We start from the raw sequence: 27614 nt of genomic DNA, 5'->3' as shown, positions 1-27614 counted from the left end.
CAAGTCTACATTGAAAAAAACGTTCAAATAAATGCAACAGTAGTATACCGCTGTACGAAACTTATAAATCGATTGAGAAAAAAACAAATCCTTGTTTCCAACAAACAATTTCGAAAAGACCAAAAAAGTGAAAAGTATATTTAAACAAAACGCATTTGACTAACAGGTCGACCAACTGATGTTCTGTAACCCTGATGACTGCCATTAGCGATTGCCAAATAAAATTGATCACAAGATGTAACAAAATGGATCTTAATATAAATTTAATACTAAACAGAAAAAAAATAACTTGTGGCCACGATGTTATGCGACAAACATACGGTGTCAATATTTTCTTAGTACACCAGATCCGGATTTCGACAATAAATGTCTCTTCAGTGATGTTAGGGATCGAAACGGTATTTGGAAGGCCGTATAAAAAGTACCCTCATTTTTAGAAAAAGTACCCTCATTTTATATAGACTCTTGAATTTTAAAGGTCAATATAGGATGAACGGATCATATAAACCGGAGGGAAAATATGATACAAGCCCAAACGAAAAAATATAAACGAGTCTAAATTGAAAACTGCGTTCAAACCTATGATTGCGTTGGATAAAAACCGCAATTTTTATACGTGTGCATGTAAAACAAATTTCGTTGTAGAAGGGTCTAAAAACAGCACAAACAACATTTTCGAAAAGACCAAAAAAGTAAAAAAGGGATATTTAAACAAAACGCATTTGACTAACAGGTCGAACAACTGATGTTCTTTAACACTATATATATATTTTACAGATCTAACATTGTTGGGTTGATGTTTAGACGAGTTATATATATATATAATCTTAAACCCTGCTTACTGCCATTGTCGATTGCCCAATAAATTGATCACAAGATTTAACAAAATTGATCTTATTTAAATTTGATAGCAAACAGAAAACAATAAGCGTGTGGCAAAGATGGTTAACCACACAAATGAGGTGCTTATTGTTTTACGTCATATCTGGATTTCGAAAATTAATGTCTCTTCAGTGATGTTAGTGATCGAAACAGTATTTGGAAGACCATATAATTACCACAATTTTGAATAGACTCTTGAATTTTAAAGAGTCGAAATAGAATGACGGATTATACAAACCTGAGAGAAAATATGATACAAGCCCAAACGAAATAAATATAAACAAGTCTACGTTCAAATAAATGCAACAGTAGTATACCGCTGTTCTAAACTTATAAATCGATTGAGAAAAAAAAACAAGTCCTTGTTACAAACTAAAACTGAGGGAAACGCATCAAATACAAGAGGAGAACAACGACACAACAGAAACACAACATTAAAATGTAACATACACAGAAACGAACTTTAAAATAGCAATGGCCGTTTTCCTGACTTGGTACAGGACATTTTAAGAAAAAATATAGTGGGTTGAACCTAGTTATGTGGCATGCCAAACCTCCCGCTTTTATGGCAATGTTAGATATCACATTAGAATAAGAACATTATTTGACTAACAGGTCGAACAACTGATATTTTTAAACCCTGCTGACTGCCATTGACGATTCCCTAATAAATTGATCACAAGATTTAACAAAATGGATGTTAATGTAATACCAAACAGAAAACAATAGACTTGTAATATATATATATATACAAATTGAAAGCGAACTCGTGCAACTGGATTGTTTTATGTCTGTTTGATTTCAAATTATATGTTTAATAAAGGCAACAGTAGTATACCGCTATTCAAAATTATATGTTAATCATCGTTTTATAATCTGTATCAGAATGGGGTTTTAAGGATTGAATCAATCAATAAGATGGGTTTCCCTTGTTTCACTTTCAATGTTCTTTTTTTTTTTATATTAACTGACTACGTCTAAAACATTTGTAACACATCTCTAGTTATGGTGTTACATTGAAGGTCATGCTTCGAGGGTCATGCACATGAATACGGATTCAATGAGGTCGAATAATGCACTTACAAGTGAATAATTCATCAGCGATGTTTATAATCCTGGTACATTTGATAACTATTCTTAGCTTATTTTGACAAAAAAAGACCGAACTGACGGAATTTGTTTAATGTCCAACGATAAATTAGTACTGCGATTGGATATCTCAATTTAAGTGGTTTTATGCATACGGGCCATGAACATAAATTTCAACTTTGTCATATGCTCACATAGCCAAAAATTGCTTGATAAAGGGAAATCCAACTTAAGGGGGTTCGCGGGTCTAAATCATTTATATAGGATTTCTCTATATTTTTCTATAAATGAACTTTATCTTATAGTTAATAGAAAAATGAAATAAAAAAGTGGGGTCACCGTTCATTTGCGCTCACAATCTGCCTTCGAAAGAAGCATACATTTTTGTAAAGGTGGTTTTTTTCTGTTGAAGTAATAGGAGAAATAAAGGTAATATCGAAATAAAAAAAAGAAATTTATTACAGAAATCGCTAAAATTTTACAATAATTTAGTTTAAGTACAGCTTATATGGAAATTATATTAAAAAAGATAGGTCACCGATGAGCTGAAAAAGATATTTCAATTTTAGAGCCAAAAAATGGCATTTTTCCACCAAAGGGAGATAATTTGGAACTTTTTCAATGATGTATACATTTTGAAAGTCATCTGGGGCCAACACGAATTGATTGTTTTGAATGATTTTTGTACCATATGATAAAGTAACAACTACAAAAGGAAATAAATAAAATTTGTAATGAAAAACAAATGTTTGATTTTTTTCTGAATTTTTTATACCCTCGAGCATCCTTAACGAGCATAGCAAAAATACTGAACTCGGAGGAAAAATTAAAACGGAAAGTCCCTAATCAAATGGAAAAATCAAATGATGAAACACATATAACGAATGGACAACAACTGTCATATTCCTGACTTGGTAGTACAGGCATTTTCAAATATAGAAAAGACAGAGTGCATGATATGCCAGACAGATATGGTCAATATCATTGCGTTACCCTGGCCCTTTTACAAGTTACTAAGTGAACGAAAATTGTAATTCTGATAGGGTAGATATGCTTTACAAGAGGAATAACATATGTTCTTGTAACATTAAACTGATTAATAAAAATCATGCCAAATACAAGATGAAATTTGATATTCCGGGGCACAAAATGCAGTAAATAGTTTTGTAAAATAAAACAGAAAGATAAATTTCGGGCGTTTCTGTGTGGCGCGAAATAGATAAATCTGACTAGGCTTTCAGGTAAAAATTATTATTCAACCATGAACAATTTCCTACTTCTTTATAATAAAAAAAAACCACACAAATTGAAGGCCGTACGGTTGTTATTTTCAGCCTTGTCTTTTAGTCTTTGGTCGACAGTGGTCTTATCTCCACACTTTGTATTTGCAAACAGAGACTCGTTTATTTATATTGTTGGAATTCTGCCTGCAAGACAGATTATTGTCTCTAAATTGGACAGATATTTCGCGCGATGTTTTTGTCTGTTGTTCTTATTTTACTCTTCATGTTTTATCTTATTCATCAATTAGTTTAATTTGATAAAAAAGATAACTTGTGGAATACAACACTACATGTAAGTTAAATTATCTTTTCAGAATGTCTGTAGACGACGATATGCAAGCCGTTGTCATTGACAACGGGTCGGGTATGACCAAGGGCGGTTTTGCTGGTGATGATGCCCCGAGATGTGTGTACAGCACGGCAGTGGGCAGACCAAAATCATATACAGAATGTAAAGTAAGAATAATGTTTCTTATGAAACATAAATACAATTTTAAACAAGAATGTGTCCATAGTACACTATTTTTTTCTAAGTTCAGTGTACCGTGAAAATTAAAAAGATCATATCATATGGAAACATGTGTACTAAGTTTCAAGTTGATTGAACTTCAGCTTCATCAAAAACAACCTCGACCTAAAACTTTAAACTGAAGCGGGACAGAGGGACGGACGAACGGACGCACAGACCAGAAAACATAATACCCATAAATGGGCATAAAAACAACCAAAATCGGCCTCTTCTTCTGCCACAACATAAAGTGTTATTTTTATTGTTGTAAAAGTTGACCAGTTTAAGTAGGCGCTCACTATGGATACAATAGGATATACATATAACTTCAATTTTGATGCACACAAAAATCGTAATCGTTAAAATGCAATTTTTGAATAGATACGAGAAAAGATTTTCCGCCTTCTTTTTTTCATTGCATGTTTTACGGTAATACGGTTTAAATTCTGGATCTGCCTCTGCACATGTTACCATGGTTACTTGCGAGTCTTTATAGATACTGCAATTATAATTGTAAAAAGACAATAATAATTTTTCCTCAACTTGCAGGAATGGTTTCCATCAAATACCTTCTCCAGTCCCAATTTAACATTTGTTTTGCCCCATTAATAGGCTTTATGTTTTCTGGTCTGTGCGTTGTTCGTTGTCCGTCCTTCCGTTCGTTCGTTAGTCCCGCTTTAGGTAAAAGTTTTGGTTAAAGTTTTTGTCCGAGATAGTTTTTGATTTTGTTGAAGTCCAATGAACTTGAAACTTAGTACACATGTTCCATATGATATGATCTTTCTAATTTAAATGCCAAATTATAGATTTTTACCCATTTTCACGGCCATCCGTGTACTGGGGACACAGTCTTGTTTAATACTAGCTGCATGTGTTATGTGTCATCACTTATTACTCAATTTATTTCACTTGACTGGGCGGAGTTTATCCAGTTCTCTCATAATAAACCAGTCCATCTATAGATAGGTGTTTTAGGATACATTCATCAATGCATTAACCAGTCATTCTTTTGTAAATTCCTTTGAGGTCACTGATCTCAGTAACTGATAGGTGATTAGAAATCAGTAATAACTGTTACGGAAATCATCGTAATTACACACATTTTCAAATCGACTGTCCTCATGCAAATTAAAACGTAAGCTCCGCCCGATCAGTTGAAATAACATTGGTAATAGCTATCTGTGAAACTAATTTGACTTTGGCATTAAAATACTACTTTAGTAATGTGAAAGTATTCACGTTATTCCAGAAAATATTGGATCCTATTAGTTTATTGAAGGCACATTAGCTGTCAAATCCTAATTGGTTGATTTTAATAAATTTCTCACATTTGATTAAAAAATATTAAAGGGGCACTAGCTACGAGATATATAAAAAATCTAAAGTTTGATTTTTTTTCTGTTCAATCAATAATGAAAGTGAAATAGTGAAATAAATATTCGCTTTTTGCAGCCAAAAAGGTTAAATTTTGTCAAATTACGCTAAGAAACATTGATAATTAGTTATTCACTTGCAAGTGATTGAGTCGACCTCTTTAAATCCGTATTCATGTGAACTTCAATTTAACCCCTAGCTAGAGATTGACAACGCATGCAGTGTACGTGTACTGGTTATTTAAAGAAAAATGATGTCAACAATGAAAGTGAAACTACGGTAAATCATTTGATTACTAATTCGATGCACATAAAATCATTCTTATACGGTTAAAAACAATGAGAAACATCTATTTTTATACGACCGCAAATTTTTTTATTTTTCGTCGTATATTGCTATCACGTTGGCGTCGTCGTCGTCCTGCGTCGTCCGGCGTCGTCCGTTGTCGTCCTGCGTCGTCGTCGTCGTCCAAATACTTTTAGTTTTCGCACTCTAACTTTAGTAAAAGTGAATAGAAATCTATGAAATTTTAACACAAGGTTTATGACCACAAAAGGAAGGTTGGGATTGATTTTGGGAGTTTTGATCCCAACATTTTAGGAATTAGGGGCCAAAAAGGGCCCAAATAAGCATTTTCTTGGTTTTCGCACAATAACTTTAGTTTAAGTAAATGGAAATTTATGAAATTTTGACACAAGGTTTATGACCACAAAAGGAAGGTTGGGATTGATTTTGGGAGTTTTGGTTCCAACAGTTTAGGAATTAGGGGCCAAAAAAGGGCCCAAATAAGCATTATTCTTGGTTTTCGCACAATAACTTTAGTATTAGTAAATAGAAATCAATGAAATTTAAACACAAGGTTTATGACCACAAAAGGAAGGTTGGGATTGATTTTGGGAGTTGAGGTCCGAACAGTTTAGGAATTAGGGGCCAAAAAGGGGCCCAAATAAGCCTTTTTTTTTTGGTTTTTGCACCATAACTTTAGTATAAGTAAATAGAAATCTATGAAATTTAAACACAAGGTTTATGACCATAAAAGGAAGGTTGGGATTGATTTTGGGAGTTTTGGTCCCAACAGTTTAGGAATAAGGGGCCCAAAGGGTCCAAAATTAAACTTTGTTTGATTTCATCAAAAATTGAATAATTGGGGTTCTTTGGTATGCCGAATCTAACTGTGTATGTAGATTCTTAATTTTTGGTCCCGTTTACAAATTGGTCTACATTAAGGTCCAAAGGGTCCAAAATTAAACTTTGTTTGATTTTGACAAAAATTGAATCCTTGGGGTTCTTTGATATGCTGAATCTAAAAATGTTCTTAGATTTTTGATTATTGGCCCAGTTTTCAAGTTGGTCCAAATCGGGGTCCAAAATTAAACTTAGCTTGATTTTAACAAAAATTGAATTCTTGGGCTTCTTTGATATGCTGAATCTAAACATGTACTTAGATTTTTTATTATTGGCCCAGTTTTCAAGTTGGTCCAAATCAGGATCCAAAATTATTATATTAAGTATTGTGCAATAGCAAGAAATTTTCAATTGCACAGTATTCAGCAATAGCAAGAAATCTTCAATTGCACAGTATTGTGCAATAGCAAGAAATTTTCAATTACACAGTATTGAGCAATAGCAAGAAATCTTCAATTGCACAGTATTGTGCAATAGCAAATATTTTCAATTGCACAGTATTGCGCAGTAGCAAGAAATATCTAATTGCACAATATTGTGCAATAGCAAGAAATTTTCAATTGATTGGAGTTATCTTTCTTTGTCCAGAATAGTAGTTGAATCAACTTAAATCATTGATTTATACAATATACAATGTATATTTTTACTTTTACTACCAACTGATAAATTAAAACAATCTTTACCATTCAGTGATAACAAGCACTTTTTTTTACATTTTAATATTTTATGATGTATTTAAATGAGTAGTTATTGCTATTTCTTCATTTTTTTTTTTGAGAGGATTAATATTCAACAGCATAGTGAATTGCTCAAAGGCAAAACAAACATTTTAAGTTCATTAGACCACATTCATTCTGTGTCAGAAACCTATGCTGTGTCACTATTTAATCACAGTCCAAATTTAGAGCTAAATCCAGCTTGAAAGTTGTGTCCATACTTGCCCCAACCGTTCAGGGTTCAACCTCTGCGGTCGTATAAAGCTGCGCCCTGCGGAGCATCTGGTTAAGATATAAAATAAAATCAAACAGACCTATAAAAATCCAATTGCACGTTTTGGTTTAATCTATTCGTGTCTTTATTTATGTTTACATCGCTTATATGGTCATCTTAGGTCAAATCGATAGTTAATTAGATGGCGTCTGGACTAAAATACACACGCAACGAACCTATATATTATCTACCCCATGCTCTGTAAACTGTTTATTTTAGACTTTTGATAGTTTGGATAAATGTTTTACATTGTTATCAATCAAATATGAGAATTTGAGTCAAATCGATGACCATAAATTTGACAGCTAGTGCCCCTTTAATACAAATATCAAAATAACAAAAAGTCTTATGTAAATAAACTCATCATAGATACCAGAACTAGATTTTATATTTACGCCAGGCGCGCATTTTGTCTACAAAAGACTCATCAGTGACGCTCGAATCCAAAAAAAAAAGAAGAAAAAAGCCAAAAGCCAAATAAAGCACGAAGTTGAAGAGCATTGAGAACAAAAATTCCTTAAAGTGTTGCCAAATAAAGCTAAAGTAATCTATGCCTGAGGTAGAAAAGCCTCAGTATTTCAGAAAATTCAAAATTTTGTAAACGGTTAATTTATAAATATAACAATATCAATGATAATTGAGGGGGGGCAAGGGGTTTAACTGTTATGCTGTTATGGGGCAATTTAATTCTTTGTTATCTGTTATTCTGAAAATATATTTGCTGTTAGCTGTTATTGTCTTATTCTTTGTTAGCTGTTATTGGGTTTTTAGTTTTTTTGTTATCTGTTATTGTGATAATGTATTTGTTGTTAACTGTTATTGAAAATTGGAATGTTAGCATTTTTTTTACAGCAAATTTTCGGTAGAAATTGAAGATCATTTGACATTGGGGTCTACCACTACTAATACGTTGGTCCCGTATTCGGAGAAGGATTCCATTAACATATACCCATCACAGAAGTGAGGTCCAGGACAATTCCAGTATATCTTAAGATTATCCTTTGTAATAAATTCCATTTTTTGGAACATGTATTTAGAATTATCTTTTTTTTTTGTGTATGAGGATAATGTTCCTTGTTTCCCGTACCAACATATTAAATCAGAACAATTCTTAATATGACAAAAAGGAAAACATATGGGCAGGAATATCTGACAAGAATCTCAATTAAGGACTAGGTCTTTACAAACAGTTAACCTTTTATATAATATGGTACATTGACTCAGCTCTGTTATTCTTTTCAAGCAGAACCAAACACATTGTACAATGAAAGTTCCAACCATGTACTGGGTTCCGAAGCTGCACATAGCTCATTACAAACAAAGATTTATTTTGTCTTCAAGCAATTGTTCCCCTACTATATATATCAATATATATAAACAATACACCAAAGTTTCATGAGAACTGCTGAAAAGATTTTTGAGTTATTGTCCGAAAACTGGAAAAAAACACCTTTTTAATGAATAGAACCCCTCAACTCAATAACATAAAATCTAAAATTACTGAAAATAGAAAGGGCGCTTACAACAATAGCTATAACTTAAAATCTAAAATTTATAAAAATAGAAAGGGAGCTCATGTCAATAGATATAAATAATTCACCAAAATTCCGTGCAAATTTGTGAAAGGATTTTTGATATATTATCAGAAAACTGAAAAAAAACATTTTTATTAAATAAAATCCCGTTACTCAAAAACTTTAAATCTGAAATTTATATAAAAAAAAAGAAGGGGAGCTCACGTCAATAGATATAAACATTTTTCCAAAGTTTTATGCAAATTGGTTAAAGAGTGTTGAAGTTAATCATGTTAATGTTTGACATGTTGACGACAGACGGACAACAGTATTCCATATTTACGTCCCGTAAACGAGCGTATAAAAATATACTGAGTAGTAAACACATTCTAGATACATAATTTTAAGAACATGTTCATAGAAAATGGAATTCATTACAAAGGATTATACCCGTAATAAGAAATACTGGATCTGTCAATGACCCGACTTAGTTTAATATCTCATTTACTGTTATCTGTTTTTGTCCATTTTAATTCCTTGTTATCTGTTATAAGCCAAATCAATTTGCTGTTTTGCTGTTATTGGGACCCCCCTTGCCCCCCCTCATAATTCATGTCAGCACAAAAAGTGCTGACTACTGGGCTTGTGATACCCTCGGGGAAATAAATCTCCACCAGCAGTGGCATCGACCCAGTGGTTGTAAATAAACTCATCATAGAGAACAGGACTAAATTTTATATTTATGCAAGGATACAAATCCTTGATTTATGCCAGACGCGCGTTTCGTCTACAAAAGACTATATCTATATATATAAAAGTATATCAGTGTTTCGTGTATACAGATTGGATGAGATTAAATTATTGACTTTTAAGCCAAGAATACATCATCAATGTTTTTGAGATTATTTGACAAATTTGGGCCGAACTGACTACTTATAATGAAATTATATTGCGAAACTCCTTTTTTATAAATACTTGAAACTAAAAGAATCGTTATTATTTATTTTTTTGGTCGAAATCGTAGCTTATAGCACTTTACTATTTTATGATGAGATTTGATTCCATTACATTTGTTAACGATTTTTTTGTATCTCCAGAGTATGGTATTCAGGGATAACTATGTCGGAGATGAGGCACAGAAAAGACGTGGTGTGCTTTCTCTTGATTATCCCATAGAACATGGAATTGTAACAAACTGGGACGACATGGAACTTATATGGCATGATATTTTCTATAATTATCTTCGGACGGAACCAGAGGAGCACCCATTTCTCCTAACAGAACCCCCTCTTAATCCAAAATATAACAGGGAGAAAACGGCACAGGTACGTGGATTAAGTTTTACTTATGTACCAATCGTTCCGTAATCAGTGCTTTGTCACTGTCATGACGTATGGTATACATTTCTGAAAGTTATTATGAAAAAGTTAGAAATTATAACTTCCTCAGACAAATATACATCTTCAAAGGTTCCGTATGCAGTGTTTGACCTCTGCCATGATTTGAATTGATTTGTCGTGTTTTTACGCCTCTTTTAAGCTCCGCATTTAGGCTATTTCTTGGCGGCTAGTTCTTATTGGCGGAGGAAGCAGGAGTGCCTGAGAAAAACATTTCTGAAAATTATGATGAAAAAGTTAGATATTATAAAAGAGGGACGAAAGATACTAGAGGGAGAGTCAAACTCATAGATAGAAAACAAACTGTCAACGCCTTGGCTAAACATAAAAAGACAACCAGACAAATAACAGTATAGAAGACACAACATAGAAAACAAAAGACTAAGCAACACGAACCCCACCAAAAACTTGGGGTGATCACAGGTGCTCCGGAAAGGAATCTGATCCTGCTCCACATGTGGCACCCGTCGTGTTTCTCATGTTATTTCAACAGACAAATATACTTAGACTTCAAAAGTTCAATATGCAGTGCATAATCTCTGCCATGATTTAAACATACGATACTTAACTTTTACGTTGATGAACTTGGAAATATTGATAAAATGACATGCCAAAAACCTTCAGCGAAAGTTAACTGAAGATCATTTAGCTATATTGTGTAGGTTTCGCGTGGTCTTTAAATATTAATACAAGATTCTTGGGGTTGTAAAATGGAGTAATTGCCCCAAAATTGCAATCTTTACAATTTTGCTTTGCATTTTCTGCCCATATGATAGTCTTTTAACTTTTTTTGGATTCGACCGTCACTGATTAGTCCTTTGTAGACAAAACGCGCGAGTGGTGTAAGTACAAAATTTTCTCCTGGTATCTATGATGAGTATACTTAAAAAAAATATATCAACAGGAACGTCTTTGTTTTAAGCATTACTTCTTATTTAGACATAGGAAAACTGATACAAGTAACTACAACCTATCATTGTTATTGATTTCAAATTAAAAATACACGTCAAGATATCGATACTTCCGATGATCGAAAGTCTAGCAAGGAGGGATATAATTCGTGTCTTTCATGTAATTGCAAAATGCTATTGTTCTTAACCTCAGTGGCAAACTTTTATTGTTTTTTCTTATTGAACATTTCTTTTTAATTTCAATTGAAAGTTGTTTTTATATATTTCTTATAAAAATAGTTGTAAGATAACATAAAATTATTTGTATGCAGATATTTTTCGAAAAGTATAATGTACCTGCATTTTACGTGAGCATGCAAGGTCTTTTGTCATGTTATGCATCGGGGAGAGGATCTGCAATCATGCTAGAAATAGGAGATGGTGTGACACATATAGTTCCTGTTTGTGAAGGTAAGTTTGCAAAATATGCTACATAAAACTGTCAGCCATTTTGGCTAGCTAACTTTCACATACATAAAAACGCATAGTGATAAAACAGTTCCATCAAAATAGTTGAAAAAGTAGGAAATCATTTCCATTGATGCTTTTTGTCAAACAATGGAATTACTGGACAAATAGGATTTTTATGTACAATGTTTATCATATCGTAAAAATACAGTTCGTTGCTACATTATAACATCAGGACACCTCACAATTGGTCATATTTATGTTCGTTTCCGAAACATCAGGTCAAAACTTCACCACATTTGAACGTATATAAGATATATAATTCATTGCCGAAACAACTGTCATATACTTGACTTGGTACATCGTCGGGGAGAGACTCTGCACACATGCTACAAAAAGGTGATGGTGTGACACATATAGTTCCTGTTTGAGACGTTAAGTTGACAAATTATGCTAAATAACACTGTCGGCCATTTTGATTTGTTAAATTCTGTGCACATAAATGACTACTCACAACGAACAAACAAGACCTACAAAGTAATTGAAAAAGGGAGCCATGACATGTGATTGCAAATCACCGGCAACTTAGACATTTTATGCTAGAAATTTAGTTCGTTGCTGAAACACATCGTTGAGACATCTGAAATTTTTTTCAGCTCGAAGACATTCAATTTGTTGCTAAACCACTTTGCCAATGCATTTCGACATTTTTATATATATGTATATAAGATGTTCAATTCGGTACTGAAACACAAAGCTTAGGCATCTTAACATATACGATGGTCAAGAAAGGGTATCTCGAACTTGCAAATATCGAAACTTTTCCACTCGCTGCTGAAACACTAGGTCAGGTTATCTTGAACTTGTACATATCTAAACTAGTTCAACTCGTTGCTGAAACAAAAGGTCAGGAAATTTTTGACATTGTACATGTATATCTTAAATATTCAAATTGTTGCCGAGACACAAGGTAAGGTCATTTTTCACATTGTACATATCTTAACTATTCAAATCGTTGACGAAACACAAGGTCAGGGCATTTTTGACATTGTAAATGTCTAAACTATTCAACTCGTTGCTGAAACACAAGGTCAGGGCATTTTTTACATTGTACATGTCTAAACTATTCAACTCGCTGCTGAAACACAAGGTCAGGGCATTTCGACGTAGTACGTAATTATCTAAAATATTCAACACGTTGCTGAAACACAAAAACCCTGATTGGCAAATCACCAGCAACTTAGACATTTTATGCTAGAAATTTAGTTCGTTGCTGAAACACATCGTTGAGACAAGGCAAATTGGACACCTATTTTTCATTCAAAAGGTCATTTGACTATGAAAATTATTTAGATTTAAAGCACCCACAAAAACATTTGTTAACAAAATACAGACTCAGCAAACACTGTTTAAGAATAGAAACTAAGGCAGACATGAACGAGTTACCAATGTATGTAGTAAATATGAAATATTACCTCGACATGAGAGGATATGTTTATATTGTAATTCAAATTGTATTGAAAATGAAATGCACTTTCTTCTGGAATGCCCTCTTTACAATAACCTCAGAAGAGATATGACTGATTATATCAAAAAATACCACAGTTTAAACAGAAAAGATCTTTTTTCATGGATCATGATTAATGAAGGTATCAGATTTTTATCTATTTTATGTGCATACCTCGATAAAGGCCAGCAACTTAGAAAATCAGAAAATTAGTTAACTTAAATACTCTTATAGATATCAAAATGATCTCCCCTTGACCACTGATCCTTTCCTCATGCATTTGAATTACATCTCAGCATTTGTTCGTCGTTTATACGATAGTCAATTTGTTACTGAAACACCAAGCAAGGACAAATTGACATTGTAAATATATCAAAACTATTCAATTCGTTGCTGAAACACAAGACCGTGACATCTCGATATTTCATTTGAAAAAGACACAACTAACCATAAACATACTCAGTGAATAAATCTGAAATTATAGTAAATATGAGATAAAAAATTCCAACTTATATATATCATGGGTATCTTTTATGGTTACGTGTTGCAGAAAAATGGACAACAAAAGTGAATGAATATGAAAAATGAGTAAATGATCATTATTTAAATTTTCTAGAGGACAAAATTCAGGTGTGATAGTTTTTGATTGAGAGGCAAGTTAATCTACGTATACATTTCTCTTCCCTTTTTATTCGATAATGGTATTAATTTCTTTTACAGGATTTTGCATGCAACCTGCCATTAGAAGGCTCGATTTAGGAGGCAGAGACCTAACATCTTATTTACAGACTCTGTTGCATGAAAAAGGACACGATTTTGTAACCACTGGTAAGTTACTTTACTACGAAAGAGATGATTTCAATCTCATTTTGAACCCTCCATTTCTCTATTCATCATTTGAAAATGCAGAGAACTTCTCTCCCCTCTCCTCTAACAAAAAGTTTACATTGCTTGTATTTCATATCCTGTTTTCATTGACAAATAATAGCAAAAGAGAAAGCCATCGAAACAAATGGTTAAAACCATCCATTTGAATGTATATGGAAGCCCTTCTTTTTCCAATAAAATTATGACAACACTGAGTGTAACTTGGTACCAAAATGAGCACTTTCAATGATTTACAGGACACTAGTCACTTTAGTTCAGCAGAAAATACATGTCCTTTAGTGATAACCACTGGCTTTTGGTTGAGTTTGTGTTGCTCATTTTTGTTTTTAATTGACCACCACTAATTCTAAAAAAGTACAAAAACTCCTTTCATTCTTATCTTGTATTTTGGAATAATACTTTCGAAAAAAAAACTTTGATTTTGTTACGTTTTTGGAGATTTTTTCAACGGATAACTGCTATTCCTATTCAATTGGAAGCAACTATGGCAACGCTATAAGTCAACATACTTAAAACAAAAGAAATTTAGATAATTGAATACTCAGGGAGCTGAATATATAATGTAATACAATTCGAAAACTCTTTGTGATTGCCTATATGTTCTTCTCATTGTTTAGTTCAGTTTTTATGAAATGCTCACATATGTACTCAGTCTCATAAGAATGAAGGAATAAGCCAAAAAAGACCAAGCAAGTAATATAAGGGAGCTACCATTTGATTTTTATGGGGGGGCTAGGATGAAAAATTTTGTCCTGCATTTTTGTTTAGTTGTAATCTCTGTCCTGCCTTTTTATTTTTCTTTCTGTTTGGTCCTGCTTTTTTTTTACCTAAATAGTCGTCCTGATTTTTTTTTTGCAAGTGTCTCATCCTGCCTTTTTTTTTACTCAAAACTCCTGTCCTGCCTATTTTTTTCAAATTTCATCCTAGCCCCCCCCTAAAAATCAAATGGTAGCTCCCTAAAGAACATCAGACAGCACAAGATTGATAACATGTTATTTTTGGTTCCCATCACAGTCATGCTACCTTTCATTTTTGAATTTAATTAACAATGATTCGATGATGTTGCGTTTTAATATGTCACAAAACTATTTATTGCAGGTGATTTTGAAATTGTAAGAGAAATGAAAGAAAAATTGTGTTATGTTGCTGAAGATTACTCAAAAGAAATACTATTGTCCGAATGCTCAAATGATGTTGATAAATCATATGAACTTCCAGATGGAAATTGTATTACCATTGGTAAGGAGAGATTCCAGTGCCCAGAGCTTTTGTTTCGACCTATGAAAGGTACGGTAAATCTATCAACATATTTTTTCAACAGGTATTGAACTGAATACTTACATATACTAGAGTTATCCTTCTTGTCTTGAAAAAGTTTACCACTATTGTTAGTACTTGTATTACACAGAAAAATTCTGGAATGAATAATACGACCCCAACAAAAACCAGTAATAAAATCATGGCACATGTCATGCCGTTTTCAAGCTCTTCAATTGTTTCGGATTTCAAATGTGTGGCTTTGAGCGTTCTTAGTGAAGGGAAATCTAGAAAAGCGATTTTGACACATACAATTTGTAATTTGTTGTTTTCGTGAAGTCTTTTATTCCATGTAAGTAAAACACTTGACGTGACGTTTGAAGAAAATTAAAAACAGATCGCTAATACCCCATTTATTTAAGTAAAATCGCTTTCCAGACCCTCATGCTGTGATCACAACAATTTAACAAAGTCTTAATTCATTAATTTATTGCTAGAAATTAAATAAATTAGTAAAAGCGGTTGTACATGTTGAATTACTTCCACCAGGAACGCTCAAAACTTTGAATGGGAAGTAACGTAATAAGCTAATCAACATGATCAATACGCTTCAAATTTTATTTATATTTTCTCGATATTTAAATGCATTCTATAGATACGCTGTATCTGTATAGATCTGTATCTGCAGAAATTTTACTTTGCTTTATCTGCGAAAGTATAAAAGGCATATAAATAAGGCACTGGCTACGGTTACATGGAAATGTAACAATAATAAAAATACTGTTGTTACATTGGAGACTAAATTCCGGAATGCATGGTTGGGTAAGGACCTGTTTAATTACGAATTTAATAATAATTATTGAGGCTACGGTTACATTGCGTTATTGTTACATGAAAAAAAGCAATGTATGATGGGACTAGTAATATGTACTAAATAATAAAAATTGAGGACATTTATTACATACATTTATAACACAATTTATTTACTGTAATTTTTTAATTACAATGACAATTTCTACAAATCCAGTAAGTTGTTTTCAAAGTCCGACACATTTTTGATGATCGAAATTACGTCCTCCACGGATACGTGTACATACAGAATTTCTTAGTATTTAAGTTACAAACTTTGCTTTTAATTATCAATTTGCGTCAAGTTATAATATTAAAGCTGTATGAAATGTATGTCTTGATATTGTTTCAGTTTCGTTTAAAACGCATCCCAAGAGTTTATTTTTTTCACCATAAACAAAATTGGTCCAAAGTATAATGACAGTAATAATAGTAGGTGTGCAGTTAAATACTTTAAAAAAGTGAAACCATTGAACTATATTTTTCGCCTTTGACAGTCACACTCCTAATCTTGAGTAGTATCTTAAAGAACATCAAAACCATTAATACGTAGTAAATCTATTCAAGTTGTACACCATTTGTTGAATAATAATATTTTATTATTTATCAGTATTAAATTACAAGTATTGTTTAGTATATATGAAAGAATGAAGCAATACAACTATAGAAGATTTAAGTTTAATCAATCTAGCGTACATTGCTGTTTTTCATGTAACAATAACGTAATGTAACCGTAGCCTTAGTAATTATTGTTACATTTGTAATTAATCGGTTCCTCACCCAACTTTGCATTCCGGCAATTAATCTCTAATGTAACAATAATATTTTTATTATTGTTACATTTCCATGTAACCGTAGCCAGTGCCTATAAATAAAGGCAAAAGTGTTCAGAATTCTAAATCGATTGAGAGAAAACAAATCGGGGGTAATAATAAAACTGAAGGACTTAAAATAAACTTCAGCAGTACATTAGCTTGGGTATTTTCTACCCCATGACCTCCTTGATTTGTGTGATTTACTGCATTTCTAACTCCTTAGAAAGTCCACGATTTTGAAAAGAATAAATTGTGATATTTTGGTTTTATACATAAACTAAAGCTGGATTTTGAAATTTTAATTCAGTAGAAGCATATTGTATTTGTAAAGTGAAAAGGCCTCAAATACATACTAAGACAATTAAAACTTAATTTGGTATGTATACATGCATCCTGTGCTTGCAGATTGGTGTATATCGTCCCAGCAAGTTCACACAGTTCTCAGTAATAATTTTTTTGAATCAAAATTGAAAAAAGAAACAACAATTTCACGAGGAAGAACTATTTCATTGCCGGATTCGGCCGACAACAAATCATATGTATAAAGTAAAAGGACGATTTACTCTCCTGATGTTATGCCATGAAATAGAGCACACCTAAATCGCAAACTACTATTGCACATACCGGTCTGTCTATTTATATCTTTGTCATATCATTAAGTCACTTTTATAGTAATCGGTAGTCAACGAATTTATTCACCACGACAGTAAGAGTTGGTTTAGCCAAACATGCACGTGAACTGCTCAAACTTCTCACAATTCTTTCCTGATTTCATGCATTCGTACTTCATGAAACTTTTAGAATTCTGTTTCTTATTCAGTATGCTGGAAATAAGACTTAAGGAGTATGAATCCATTCAGTATTTATGAATTTGCAGCTGATTCCCTCTTTAAATATCAACTGAAAGGGTAAAGATGTTTCTAAATCCTTTAAAAGTATATCACATGAACAGTATTTGGGCTGAAGTAAAAAAAAAAATAGCAACCTGACAATAAAATTGGATTAAAAATTACAGCAATATTAAAAAACACAAATTACTCTTATTTTATTATCATTGTCATAGTACCGGATATGACTGATATATCGAGTGTAAATTTGCATTGCTATTCGACGAGTTTATGTACCGGGTATTTTGAACATCCAACATTAATGTATTCATTTTTGAAGTTTCTGGTATGGTTTTGGTTTGAAAACCCGTCATGTCTGATCGTGTGTAGTCCAAATAATTACGAAATTGCCTTTCCTTAACATCATAATCTTGAAAATTCTTTGGACGAGTACTGTAAAAAATAAATGTATAGAGCCCGAGATTACATTTTAGTAACGTCAGCGCGTCACTTTTATTTACTATTATTTTATTTGTTTGTGCGTTTCTCTGTGATGAGTGTGCTTGTGTGTGTGTTTGTTTTGAAACTTGTCACGTAAAATTGTCATTTCAGCGATTTTTTTTTGTAATTGTCATAAAGCTGGAGGTTTGGCTAGCAGGTTCAACCTACCAAATTTTCTTAAAATGTTCTGTACCAAGTAAGGAATATGGCAGTGGTAGTAAATAGTTCGTTTCTATATATGTTAGCTTTTCTTTTTATTTATGTACTTCAGTGTTCCTGTTGTTCGTTTGTTGTCCTCTTATATTTGATGTGTTTCCCTCGGTTTTGGTTTTTAACCCGGATTTGTTTTCTCTCAATCGGTAAACTACTGTTGCCTTTAAGTAAGGTACTCCAAAAAATAGAATATGGATCCTGCTCCTTATGTTACACATGTCGTGTTGATTATTTAAGTACAAACTTGGTAGTAAGTATGATTTTAAAGTATGTGACGTTTATAACCTGTTAAGATTTTTGTTTTGTTTTAGATATAGGATCTGATGGTATACACAAGTTAGTGTACGACTCGATAATGGCAATGGACATGGACTGGAGAAAACATTATTATACAAACATAATTATATCTGGCGGTTGTACAATGTTCTCAGGTGATGAAAGACCGGATCATATTTACAATACACTAATTGTTTTTTTTTTCTTTATATCTATGAGACGTCTCCACTTTTCATACATTGTGTATTTTATTTGTGGAGTCGAAAATAATACGCATTACTTTCCTCTGTCTCAGAAAAATTAAATAATGTTCATCTGAAACGTAACACTGCAAAATCATTTAAAATATACAAGTCATTTAATTTCAGTTGTGAGTATGGACTCACTTATTAAATATCGGACTTGGGTTCGCTGCAATTTTTTAATATGAGTCTCATATTATTTTGCAGTATACTTTTTCAGTTAATCCTAATTAATGGTACCCCAAAAATGGCGCTTAATATTTGGTATATATTCCAAAGCTAATTCCTACTTAGACACTGTGTTAAATCGATGTTAAAATACATGTTACAAGATTTTATAGAAATGAAATTATTAGCTTTTCGGTCATCACCAATATGTAAAATTTAAATGTATTGTAGGATTTGCAAAGCGTTTGAAAACAGAATTTGCAGCTCTGATTCCAGAACGCATGCTAACAAAAGTAGTTGACCCTCCAGAAAGAAAGTATTCAGTGTGGATTGGTGGATCCATTCTTGCTTCATTATCAACATTTCAATCTTGGTGGATAACAAAAGCACAGTACGAGGAATACGGACCCAATATTATCAACAGAAAATGTTATTAAATCATCATAATATTATCTTTAATTTCTTTGTTGGTCCTAGTTCAGATTTTTAAAATTTTGGGGCTTTAATATATCCTTAGACAATAGCTTCAAAATGCAGTTTCATAGCTTTCTGGCTAACTTTGAAAAAAGACTATCAGAAACAATTGCTCGAAATATACCAGTGTTGGCCGTAATTTTTCAGAATCTTCTGACACCAGCTTACACATTACTACTTTTGAGAAAGGACATTCCCTCCTTGTTGTTTTTTTTTTATAAAATTTTGATATTTCAACGTACTAGTACTATATAATAATGTTTAATGCAAAGTCGGTATTTCAACATTGAAACAATCAGAGGATTTTGCATTCTGTACAGTTAAATAGTAATAAGCATTGAATTTAAAAATATGATGGCCTCAAACATCACTGAAAGACATTTATCGGTGAAATATCTAGTGCAGAAAAAAATAATACCGTTAATTATACCCCCGCTTTGAAAACTAGAGGCTCTCAAGAGCCTGTGTCGCTCACCTGTTAATGTGTTTACAGATGTTGGCCATCTTCGTTGGTAGGCGGGGTCATCAGACACTTTTTTTTAAAAAAGATACCCTAGTATTATGATTGTGGCCAAGTTTGGTTAAATTTGGCCCAAGTAGTTTTAGAAATGATTTTTATACAAGTTACAAAAATGACGAAAAGTTGTTCAATATTGACTATAAAGGGCAATAACTCCTTAAGGGGTCCTCTAACAATTTTGATCATGCTGACTTATTTGTAGATCTTACTTTGCTGAACATTATTGCTGTTTACAGTTTATCTCTATCTATAATAGTATTCAAGATAATAACCAAAAACTGCAAAATTTCCTTAAAATCACCAATTTTAGGGCAGCAACCCGACAACAGGTTGTCCGATTCAATTGAAAATTTGTGAGGGGATATATCTTATTCTGATGGACATTAAAATCTTGAAAGATTTGCCCTAAATGTCTTAGTTTCAAAGATATAAAACAAAAACTGCATTTTACCACTATGTTCTAATTTTAGCCATGTCGGCCATTTTGTTTGGTAGGCTGGGTCATCGGACACATTTTATAAACTGTAAACCACAATGATAATTGTGGCCAAGTTTGGTTAAATTTGGCAAAGAAGTTTCAGAGAAGAAGATTTTTAGAAAAGTAACAAAAAATGACGAAAAGTTGTTAAAAATTTACTATAAAGGGCAATAACTCCTTAAGGGGTCGACTGACCATTTTGGTCATGTTGACTTATTTGTAGGTCTTACTTTGCTGAACATTATTGCTGTTTACAGTTTATCTCTATCTATAATAGTATTCAAGATAATAACCAAAAACTGCAAAATTTCCTTAAAATAACCATTTCACAGGCAGCAACCCAACAACAGGTTGTCCGATTCGTCTGAAAATTTCAGGGCAGATAGATCTTGACCTGATCAACAATTTTACCCCATGTCAGATTTGCTCTAAATGCTTTGGTTTTTGAGTTATAAGCCAAAAACTGCATTTTACCCCTATGTTCTATTTTTAGCCATGGCGGCCATCATGGTAGGTTTGACGGGTCACGCCACATATTTTTTAAACTAGATACCCCAAGGATGATTGTGGCCAAGTTTGGTAGAATTTGGCCAAGTAGTTTCAGAGGAGAAGATTTTTGTAAAAGTTTACGGACGACGGACGCCAAGTGATGAGAAAAGCTCACTTGACCTTTCAGGTCAGGTGAGCTAAAAAGGGGGGTATACTGTTTTACCTCTGTCTGTCCTTCCGTCAGTCCATCAGTCCATCAGTCCGTCAGTCTGTCAGTCAGTCCGTCAGTCCCATGAATATTTTTCGTCACATTTTCTCAGGGTCTACACTACCAGGATTTCTGAAATTTGGTTTCAGGCTTGATATAAGTCCGCTATACTGTGTGATGCGTTTTTCAGATTCATCACTCGACAACTTCCTGTTTACCAAACACTTGTATAATTTTTACACGTTTCCAAATGCATATTTGTACGGGGGTATCATCAGTGAGCAGAAGCTCACAGTTTTACTTGTTTTACATTGTACTACTACCACTGTCTTGATGAACTGTTAGTTACCCTAGGGCATCACCAACCCAGTAGCCAGTATTCCGGTACTGCATTGTATGAAAATAAAATTTACTGTTACAAAATTATTTTGAATTAAGAAATAAATCTTCCTCGTGCAATGCTCTGATTCCTTGCCAGGTTTTGTGTATACTTTTTTTGGTACTTTTTGGATTATAGCTCCGTCTTTTTAATAAGCTTTCAACTTTCAAGCTTTTTGGCTGCGAGCATCACTTAAGAGACATTTACCATTCGCTTGGAGTGTTTGAGCTTTTAATATTGACATTTGATTACGCAATTTCTGTTTTGAATTTTACTCGGCGTTTGGTGTTTTTGTTATATTACTTTCTATTGTAGAAATTCACATCTGGTGGAGAACAATTGGTATCATTTAGGTTATTCTATAAAGTTAATGTTTACGGTTGTGTTTAAGACCACAAATGTTAATTCCAGAAATGTAGTTTACTACTCCCGATTTTGCTATGTGTAATTCAGTCATTAGAGTAGTCGAAATATGCTCCACAGATAATTGTGAGATTCTTAGACATTTTTCGACTATATTTACATTTCAAAAACTTACGAGTCGAATAGAAAATGAAAAATCCTCAGTTTTAAAATTAAAAAGGGGAAACAACGAAAAGACAAACAAGTAGAAATTATACTGTGGAATATAGAAAACTAGAAAATAAGCAACAGCAAGCCAAACAAAACTGGTGCTTTGGAAGGGTAAGCAGATCCTGATTCTCAAGTTGCAGTAGTAAATCTAAGATGAAGACAATATCAGATTTCAGATTGGCCAGTTATTTGTTGAACACCCGAAACAATTGATTTGATATGAGATATGATGTCATGTCATTAGAAGAGAGGCGAAGGATACCAAAGGGACATTCTAACTCACAAGTCGCAATATAAAATGACAAAACGGTTAGGCTTTAAAGGTGGAGATATACACAAATAACAGTACACAAAACACAACATAGAAGGTGCAGATTTTTTTTTCTTTTAATTTGGTGTTTTTGCTGTTTGTGGCCTTGTGACAGAATAAAAAATATTGCTTGAAAAGTAGTTTCTAAAAGAACAATAAAAATATCATAGAGGTGTTATATGTAAATCACTGATTTCCTGCTCGATCTTGTCCTTTGGTTTATAAGCTTTTCTTTGTAAAATTAAACATTGGATATTCAAAATTTTGAACCTCAAACTTCCCTGAAAAGACATTTTTGTCGGAATCAGCATCTGATGCAGAAAAGAAAAATAGGTATCGTTAATGTTTGTTGCTACCTCTCTGGTTGACCGTGTGTCCCTGAATGGTATCAACATCCCAGTAGCTAGTACTATGGTAGTGGCATGAAAATACTGATAATGTGTTATTATTATTTGCGGTTAAATTCATAATTTAGGAATATATCTGCCTCTTGCAAAGCTCCGATTCCTTGTCCAACTGGTAAGTGTTGAACTGCGAATCGGTTCTGGTCACCAACAAGCATTTTTACTAAAAAAAAATTTTTATTAAAAAAAATAAAACATTGCAGAGGGGCAATAATTCTAGAGAGTTAACTGACACTTTGCCATGTTGACATATCTGTAGTTTTTGTCCTGCTGATAACTTTGCTTTCATTAGTTCCTTAATAATTTGTTTCTATTTCTAAGATAATAGACCAAAAACTGGAGAGAAAAAATGGTAAACACATATTTAAAGGGAAATGTCTCCAATATGGAGTCGACTTAAGATTTTAGTCGTTATGGCTAATATGAAGATGAAGTCTTGCTGATAATTTTTTAGATACAAAATTTCCAACCATTCATTATAGTTTGAAAGAAAAGTAGGAATTATTAATACAGAAAATTGGAATAAATCGGCATTAAATAGTCAACTGACAATTTCGGTCATGTTGAATCATTGGTGCAGCTTGCTTTATTAATATTTTCGCCAGATTAATTAAAGAATATTGGTGAATCGTGTACCAAGTACAGTTGTACTTGCAAAAGCAATTCATAATTTAACAGTAATAATAACCAATATTTATGCAATAACCTTTTTATTGCATTGTAAATTATTGAAATATAATTTGACAAGTGGATCGAGCAGGATCTGCTTACCCTTCCGGAGCACCTGAGATCACCCCTAGTTTTTGGTGGGGTTTGTGTTGCTTATTCTTTAGTTTTTTTTATGTTATGTCATTTGTACTATTGTTTGTCTGTTTGTCCGAATATTATATGTACTGAATATTACTAACATGTTCAACTTTCTCCTCTACTGTCAAATTAATAATATATTACATATAAAACTTGTAAATGACATGGCAGTAGATAATCCTATGTTTCCAAATCTGTCCGATAATGAAAAGCTAGTGGTCCTTCTAAACCAAGTGAAAAAAACAGTTCCTTTATAAAACTTTAAAGTCTTAAGAGCTGAGGACAGGGGACTTTTGGTAATTTTTACTTGTATATATATATATGCGTGTTCAACTCCGTTATGTTTTGTTGTTGTTACTTTTGTTTATGCCACAAGTATAATTTTACTTATGACAAAATAAGAATAATAACAAATACTAGCAACCATTAACCCTTGTATATTTTAATTTAATTACTAATGTTAACGAGGCTGGGATAGTGTTCCAGTATTTGATGTTTTAAACTCACAAATACAGATTTCAATAAAAAAAAAATTAATAGACCATGACTGCAAATAATAACCATGGAATTGAATACACCAAAACTTATACAAATGCACGATGTTCATCAATTACAAGACCAAACTAGAAGCTCAAAAGAGCCTGTGTGGCTCATCTTGGTCTATGTGCTTATTCAACAAAGGACACTCTAGACGAGAATAGAATTCATGACAAAAAAATGATTTGTTGATCAGTTATGTTTAGTATCATTTGATAAATGAAATCCTTATTTCAGTGGTTGGGCTGTCTCACCTTTAAAGAGTGGCAGTCTTCTTACTTCAACAGACAAATGCGACTTTTAAGTAGTTCTTGCCTTGTTGATAATTTTTGGGATTTATTTATTGAATTGATTTGTCTATTTAATTATCTATTATAATTTTGTTCATGCAAGGCAAAAAAAAATATGATTGAACATGTCGAAATGTCTCACTTTCCTGACCATTGATTTTATGTTGATCGTCTTAAAATATAACTATAATGCAAGTATTGCTAAAAATCTAACATGATCCAAGAAAATAAGGCTACAGTCAGATAAACCAAACAGAATATAAATACATGTAAACCTTACAATCAGCCAATACACCAAATATAGTTGACTTTACAGGAAAACTAAACATTGACTAAAGAACCATGAAAATATGGTCAAGGTAAGATGAACACACCACTGCCAGAGACATGTACACCTTGCAATCAACATATGCATTAAATATAGTTGACCTTGCTTATAGTATTCAGACACAAACTTAACATTGAGCAATAAACTTTTGAAAATGAGGTCAAGGTTACACGACACCCGTAATTTGGACATGTACACCTTACAATCATTCCATACACCAAATAAAAGAAGATCTATTGCTTAGAGTATCTGATATATAATGTAAAATAATTAGTAAAATTTATCATTCAAGGCCAATAACTCCTACAAGAAGTGGTCTGACAATCTTGATTTAAATAGATAATTGTTAAAGCTGAACATTCTGAATTTTTTTGCTGATGTCAGATTTTTTTCTAGCCAAATAGACAAAACTTGCATTTCGTCATTATTGGGCCCAAGTTTGGCAAAACAGGGATGAGAGAAGCTCACTTGCCCTAATCAACTGGTTAACCTTTATAACAAGAAATAAACTTAGAGGCTCTAAAGAGCCTGTGTCGCTCATCTTGGTCTATGTGCAGATCATAAACGAATAAAAATTTACAAAATTTATGAAATTGTTTAAAATTGACTATAAGGACCTTAAGGAGTTAGGGACAACATCAAAAGATCGATGTAGGATAAAAAACTTAAATCAAATAGTTTGGGGGTGGGGGGGTCAACATTGATACAAGTTTTGTTAATCCAAAATCGATTTTACATATATCCATATAGGTAAATCAATTTTTCCCAAATTCAGTTAAGAGGGGGGTGGGGGTCAATGAAAAAACTATGTGAATTAGGTTTTTTATCCTTCATTGAACTTTTGATGTCGTACCTTAATTGACCATTTTGATCATGTTGACTTATGTGTAGGTCTTACTTTGCAGTACATTATTGCTATTTAGTTTATCTGTATCTGTAATAATATTCAAGATAACCAAAAGCTGCAAAATTTTCTCAAAATTACCAATTCCTGGGCAGCAACCCAACAACAGGCAGCCTGATTGGTCTGAAAATTTCAGGGCAGATAGACTGAACTAACGAACAAATCTATCTTCGCCAGATTTGCTTTAAATGCTTTGATTTCTGAGATTTTAGCCAAAAACTGCATTTTACCCTATGTACTATTTTTAGCCATGTTGGCCATCTTGATTCGCAGGCATACCCTAATGATTGTGGACCAGTTAAGTTAAATTTGTCCTAGTAGTTTCAGGAGATTTTTATACAAGATAACAAAAATTTACGAAAAATTGACTATAAAGGGCAATAACTCCTTAAGGGGACAACTGACCATTTTGGTCATATTGACTTGTTTGTAGATCTTACTTTGCTGAACATTATTGCTGTTTACAGTTTACCTCTATCTATAATAATATTCAAGATAATAACTAACAACAGGCTGTCACGACAGCAAACCGGATTTATTAATACTTATTTGTGTCCTGGCAATATCACAAGAACCAGTACTGATGAATGGTGAAAGTGAAAATCGTCAATATCAAATTTGACCTCCATTTTGTCATCAGTATCAACATATTAAAATTTGAAAAGCTTAGATTGAATGGTTCATGAGTAAATGCAACAACGTGAATGGAAACGCCATTTTACAATCTTTCAAGAACCATAACGCCTGAACGGTAAAAGTCAAATTGTCATTATTGAACTTGACCTGTATTTTGTCACCAGTAACAACATATAAAAATTTCAAAAGCTTTGGTTGAATGGTTCATGAGAAAATGCACGGACACGACTGGAAACATCATTTTTCAAGAACCATAACTCCTGAACGGTGAAAGTCAAAATCGTCATTATTTAACTTGACCTCTATTTTGTCATCAGTTACAACATATTAAAATTTGGGAAGCTTTGTTAGAACAGTTCATGCGTAAATGCACAGACAAAACTTGAAACTCCATTTTCCAATCTTTCAAGAACCATAACTCCTGAACGGTAAAGGTCAAAATTGCCATTATTGAACTTGACCTTCATTTAGTTGTCAGTAACAACATATTAAAATTTTAAAAGCTTTGGCTGAACGGTTCATGAGTTAATGCACAGAAACATTTGATTGCCGCCCGCCCACTGTACATCCCCAAATCAATAACCGACATTTTTGTCACAAAAATCCGGTTAAAAATGGCAAAATTTCCTTAAAATTACCGATTCTGGGGCAGCAACCCAACAAAGGGCTGTCCAATTCATCTGAAAATTTCAGGGCAGATAGATCTTGACCCGATGAACAATTTTACCCCCATGTCAGATTTGCTTTTAATGCTTTGGTTTCAGAGATATAAGCCAAAAACTGCATTTTACCCCTATGTTCTATTTTTAGCCATGGTGGCCATCTTGGTTGGTTGGCTGGGTCACAGGACAGATACCTAGATACCCCAATGATGATTGTGGCCAAGTTTGGTTAAATTTGGCCCAGTAGTTTCAGAGGAGAAGATTTTTGTTAAAGTGAACGATGATGGACGCCAAGTGAGCTAAAAACATAGTTCCCATGTTTAATCTGTCAAAACCAAATGCAATTTCCTATATAACTGATATTTTTAATGCCATAAAAAATAGTTCAATATCAGCACCTATTTTTCAAACTTGTAAAAACTGACAGGGACGCCCAGCATTTATATGTCCCTGTCAACAATTCTTTGGTGGCACATAAAAATACTAAATAAC

The 27614-nt window shown here is 32.9% G+C and overlaps 1 protein-coding gene across 3 annotated transcripts in view; it reads left to right on the top strand.

The window, feature by feature from the left end:
* Positions 1–19575, top strand: part of LOC139486423 (uncharacterized) — a 31629-nt gene extending 12054 nt beyond the window's left edge. For 2 of the 3 annotated variants that reach the window (XM_071271294.1, XM_071271295.1), the window contains exons 2-8: positions 3569–3710; positions 9923–10150; positions 11445–11583; positions 13808–13915; positions 15074–15262; positions 18749–18868; positions 19355–19575. In XM_071271294.1, the coding sequence (XP_071127395.1) occupies positions 3570–3710; positions 9923–10150; positions 11445–11583; positions 13808–13915; positions 15074–15262; positions 18749–18868; positions 19355–19560 (1131 nt within the window). In that variant the 5' untranslated portion in view covers position 3569 and the 3' untranslated portion in view covers positions 19561–19575. Of the gene's footprint in view, positions 1–3568; positions 3711–5278; positions 5416–9922; positions 10151–11444; positions 11584–13807; positions 13916–15073; positions 15263–18748; positions 18869–19354 lie in introns of those variants that run through there. The other variant, XM_071271296.1, reaches the window with a different exon arrangement.
* The last annotated feature ends 8039 nt before the right edge of the window (positions 19576–27614 follow it).

The sequence above is a fragment of the Mytilus edulis genome, chromosome 8, assembly GCF_963676685.1.
Source record: "Mytilus edulis chromosome 8, xbMytEdul2.2, whole genome shotgun sequence".
Classification (NCBI taxonomy): Eukaryota; Metazoa; Mollusca; class Bivalvia; order Mytilida; family Mytilidae; genus Mytilus; species Mytilus edulis.
Note: the sequence above shows the minus strand (reverse complement) of the source record. Positions and strands in the feature narration are given on the sequence as shown.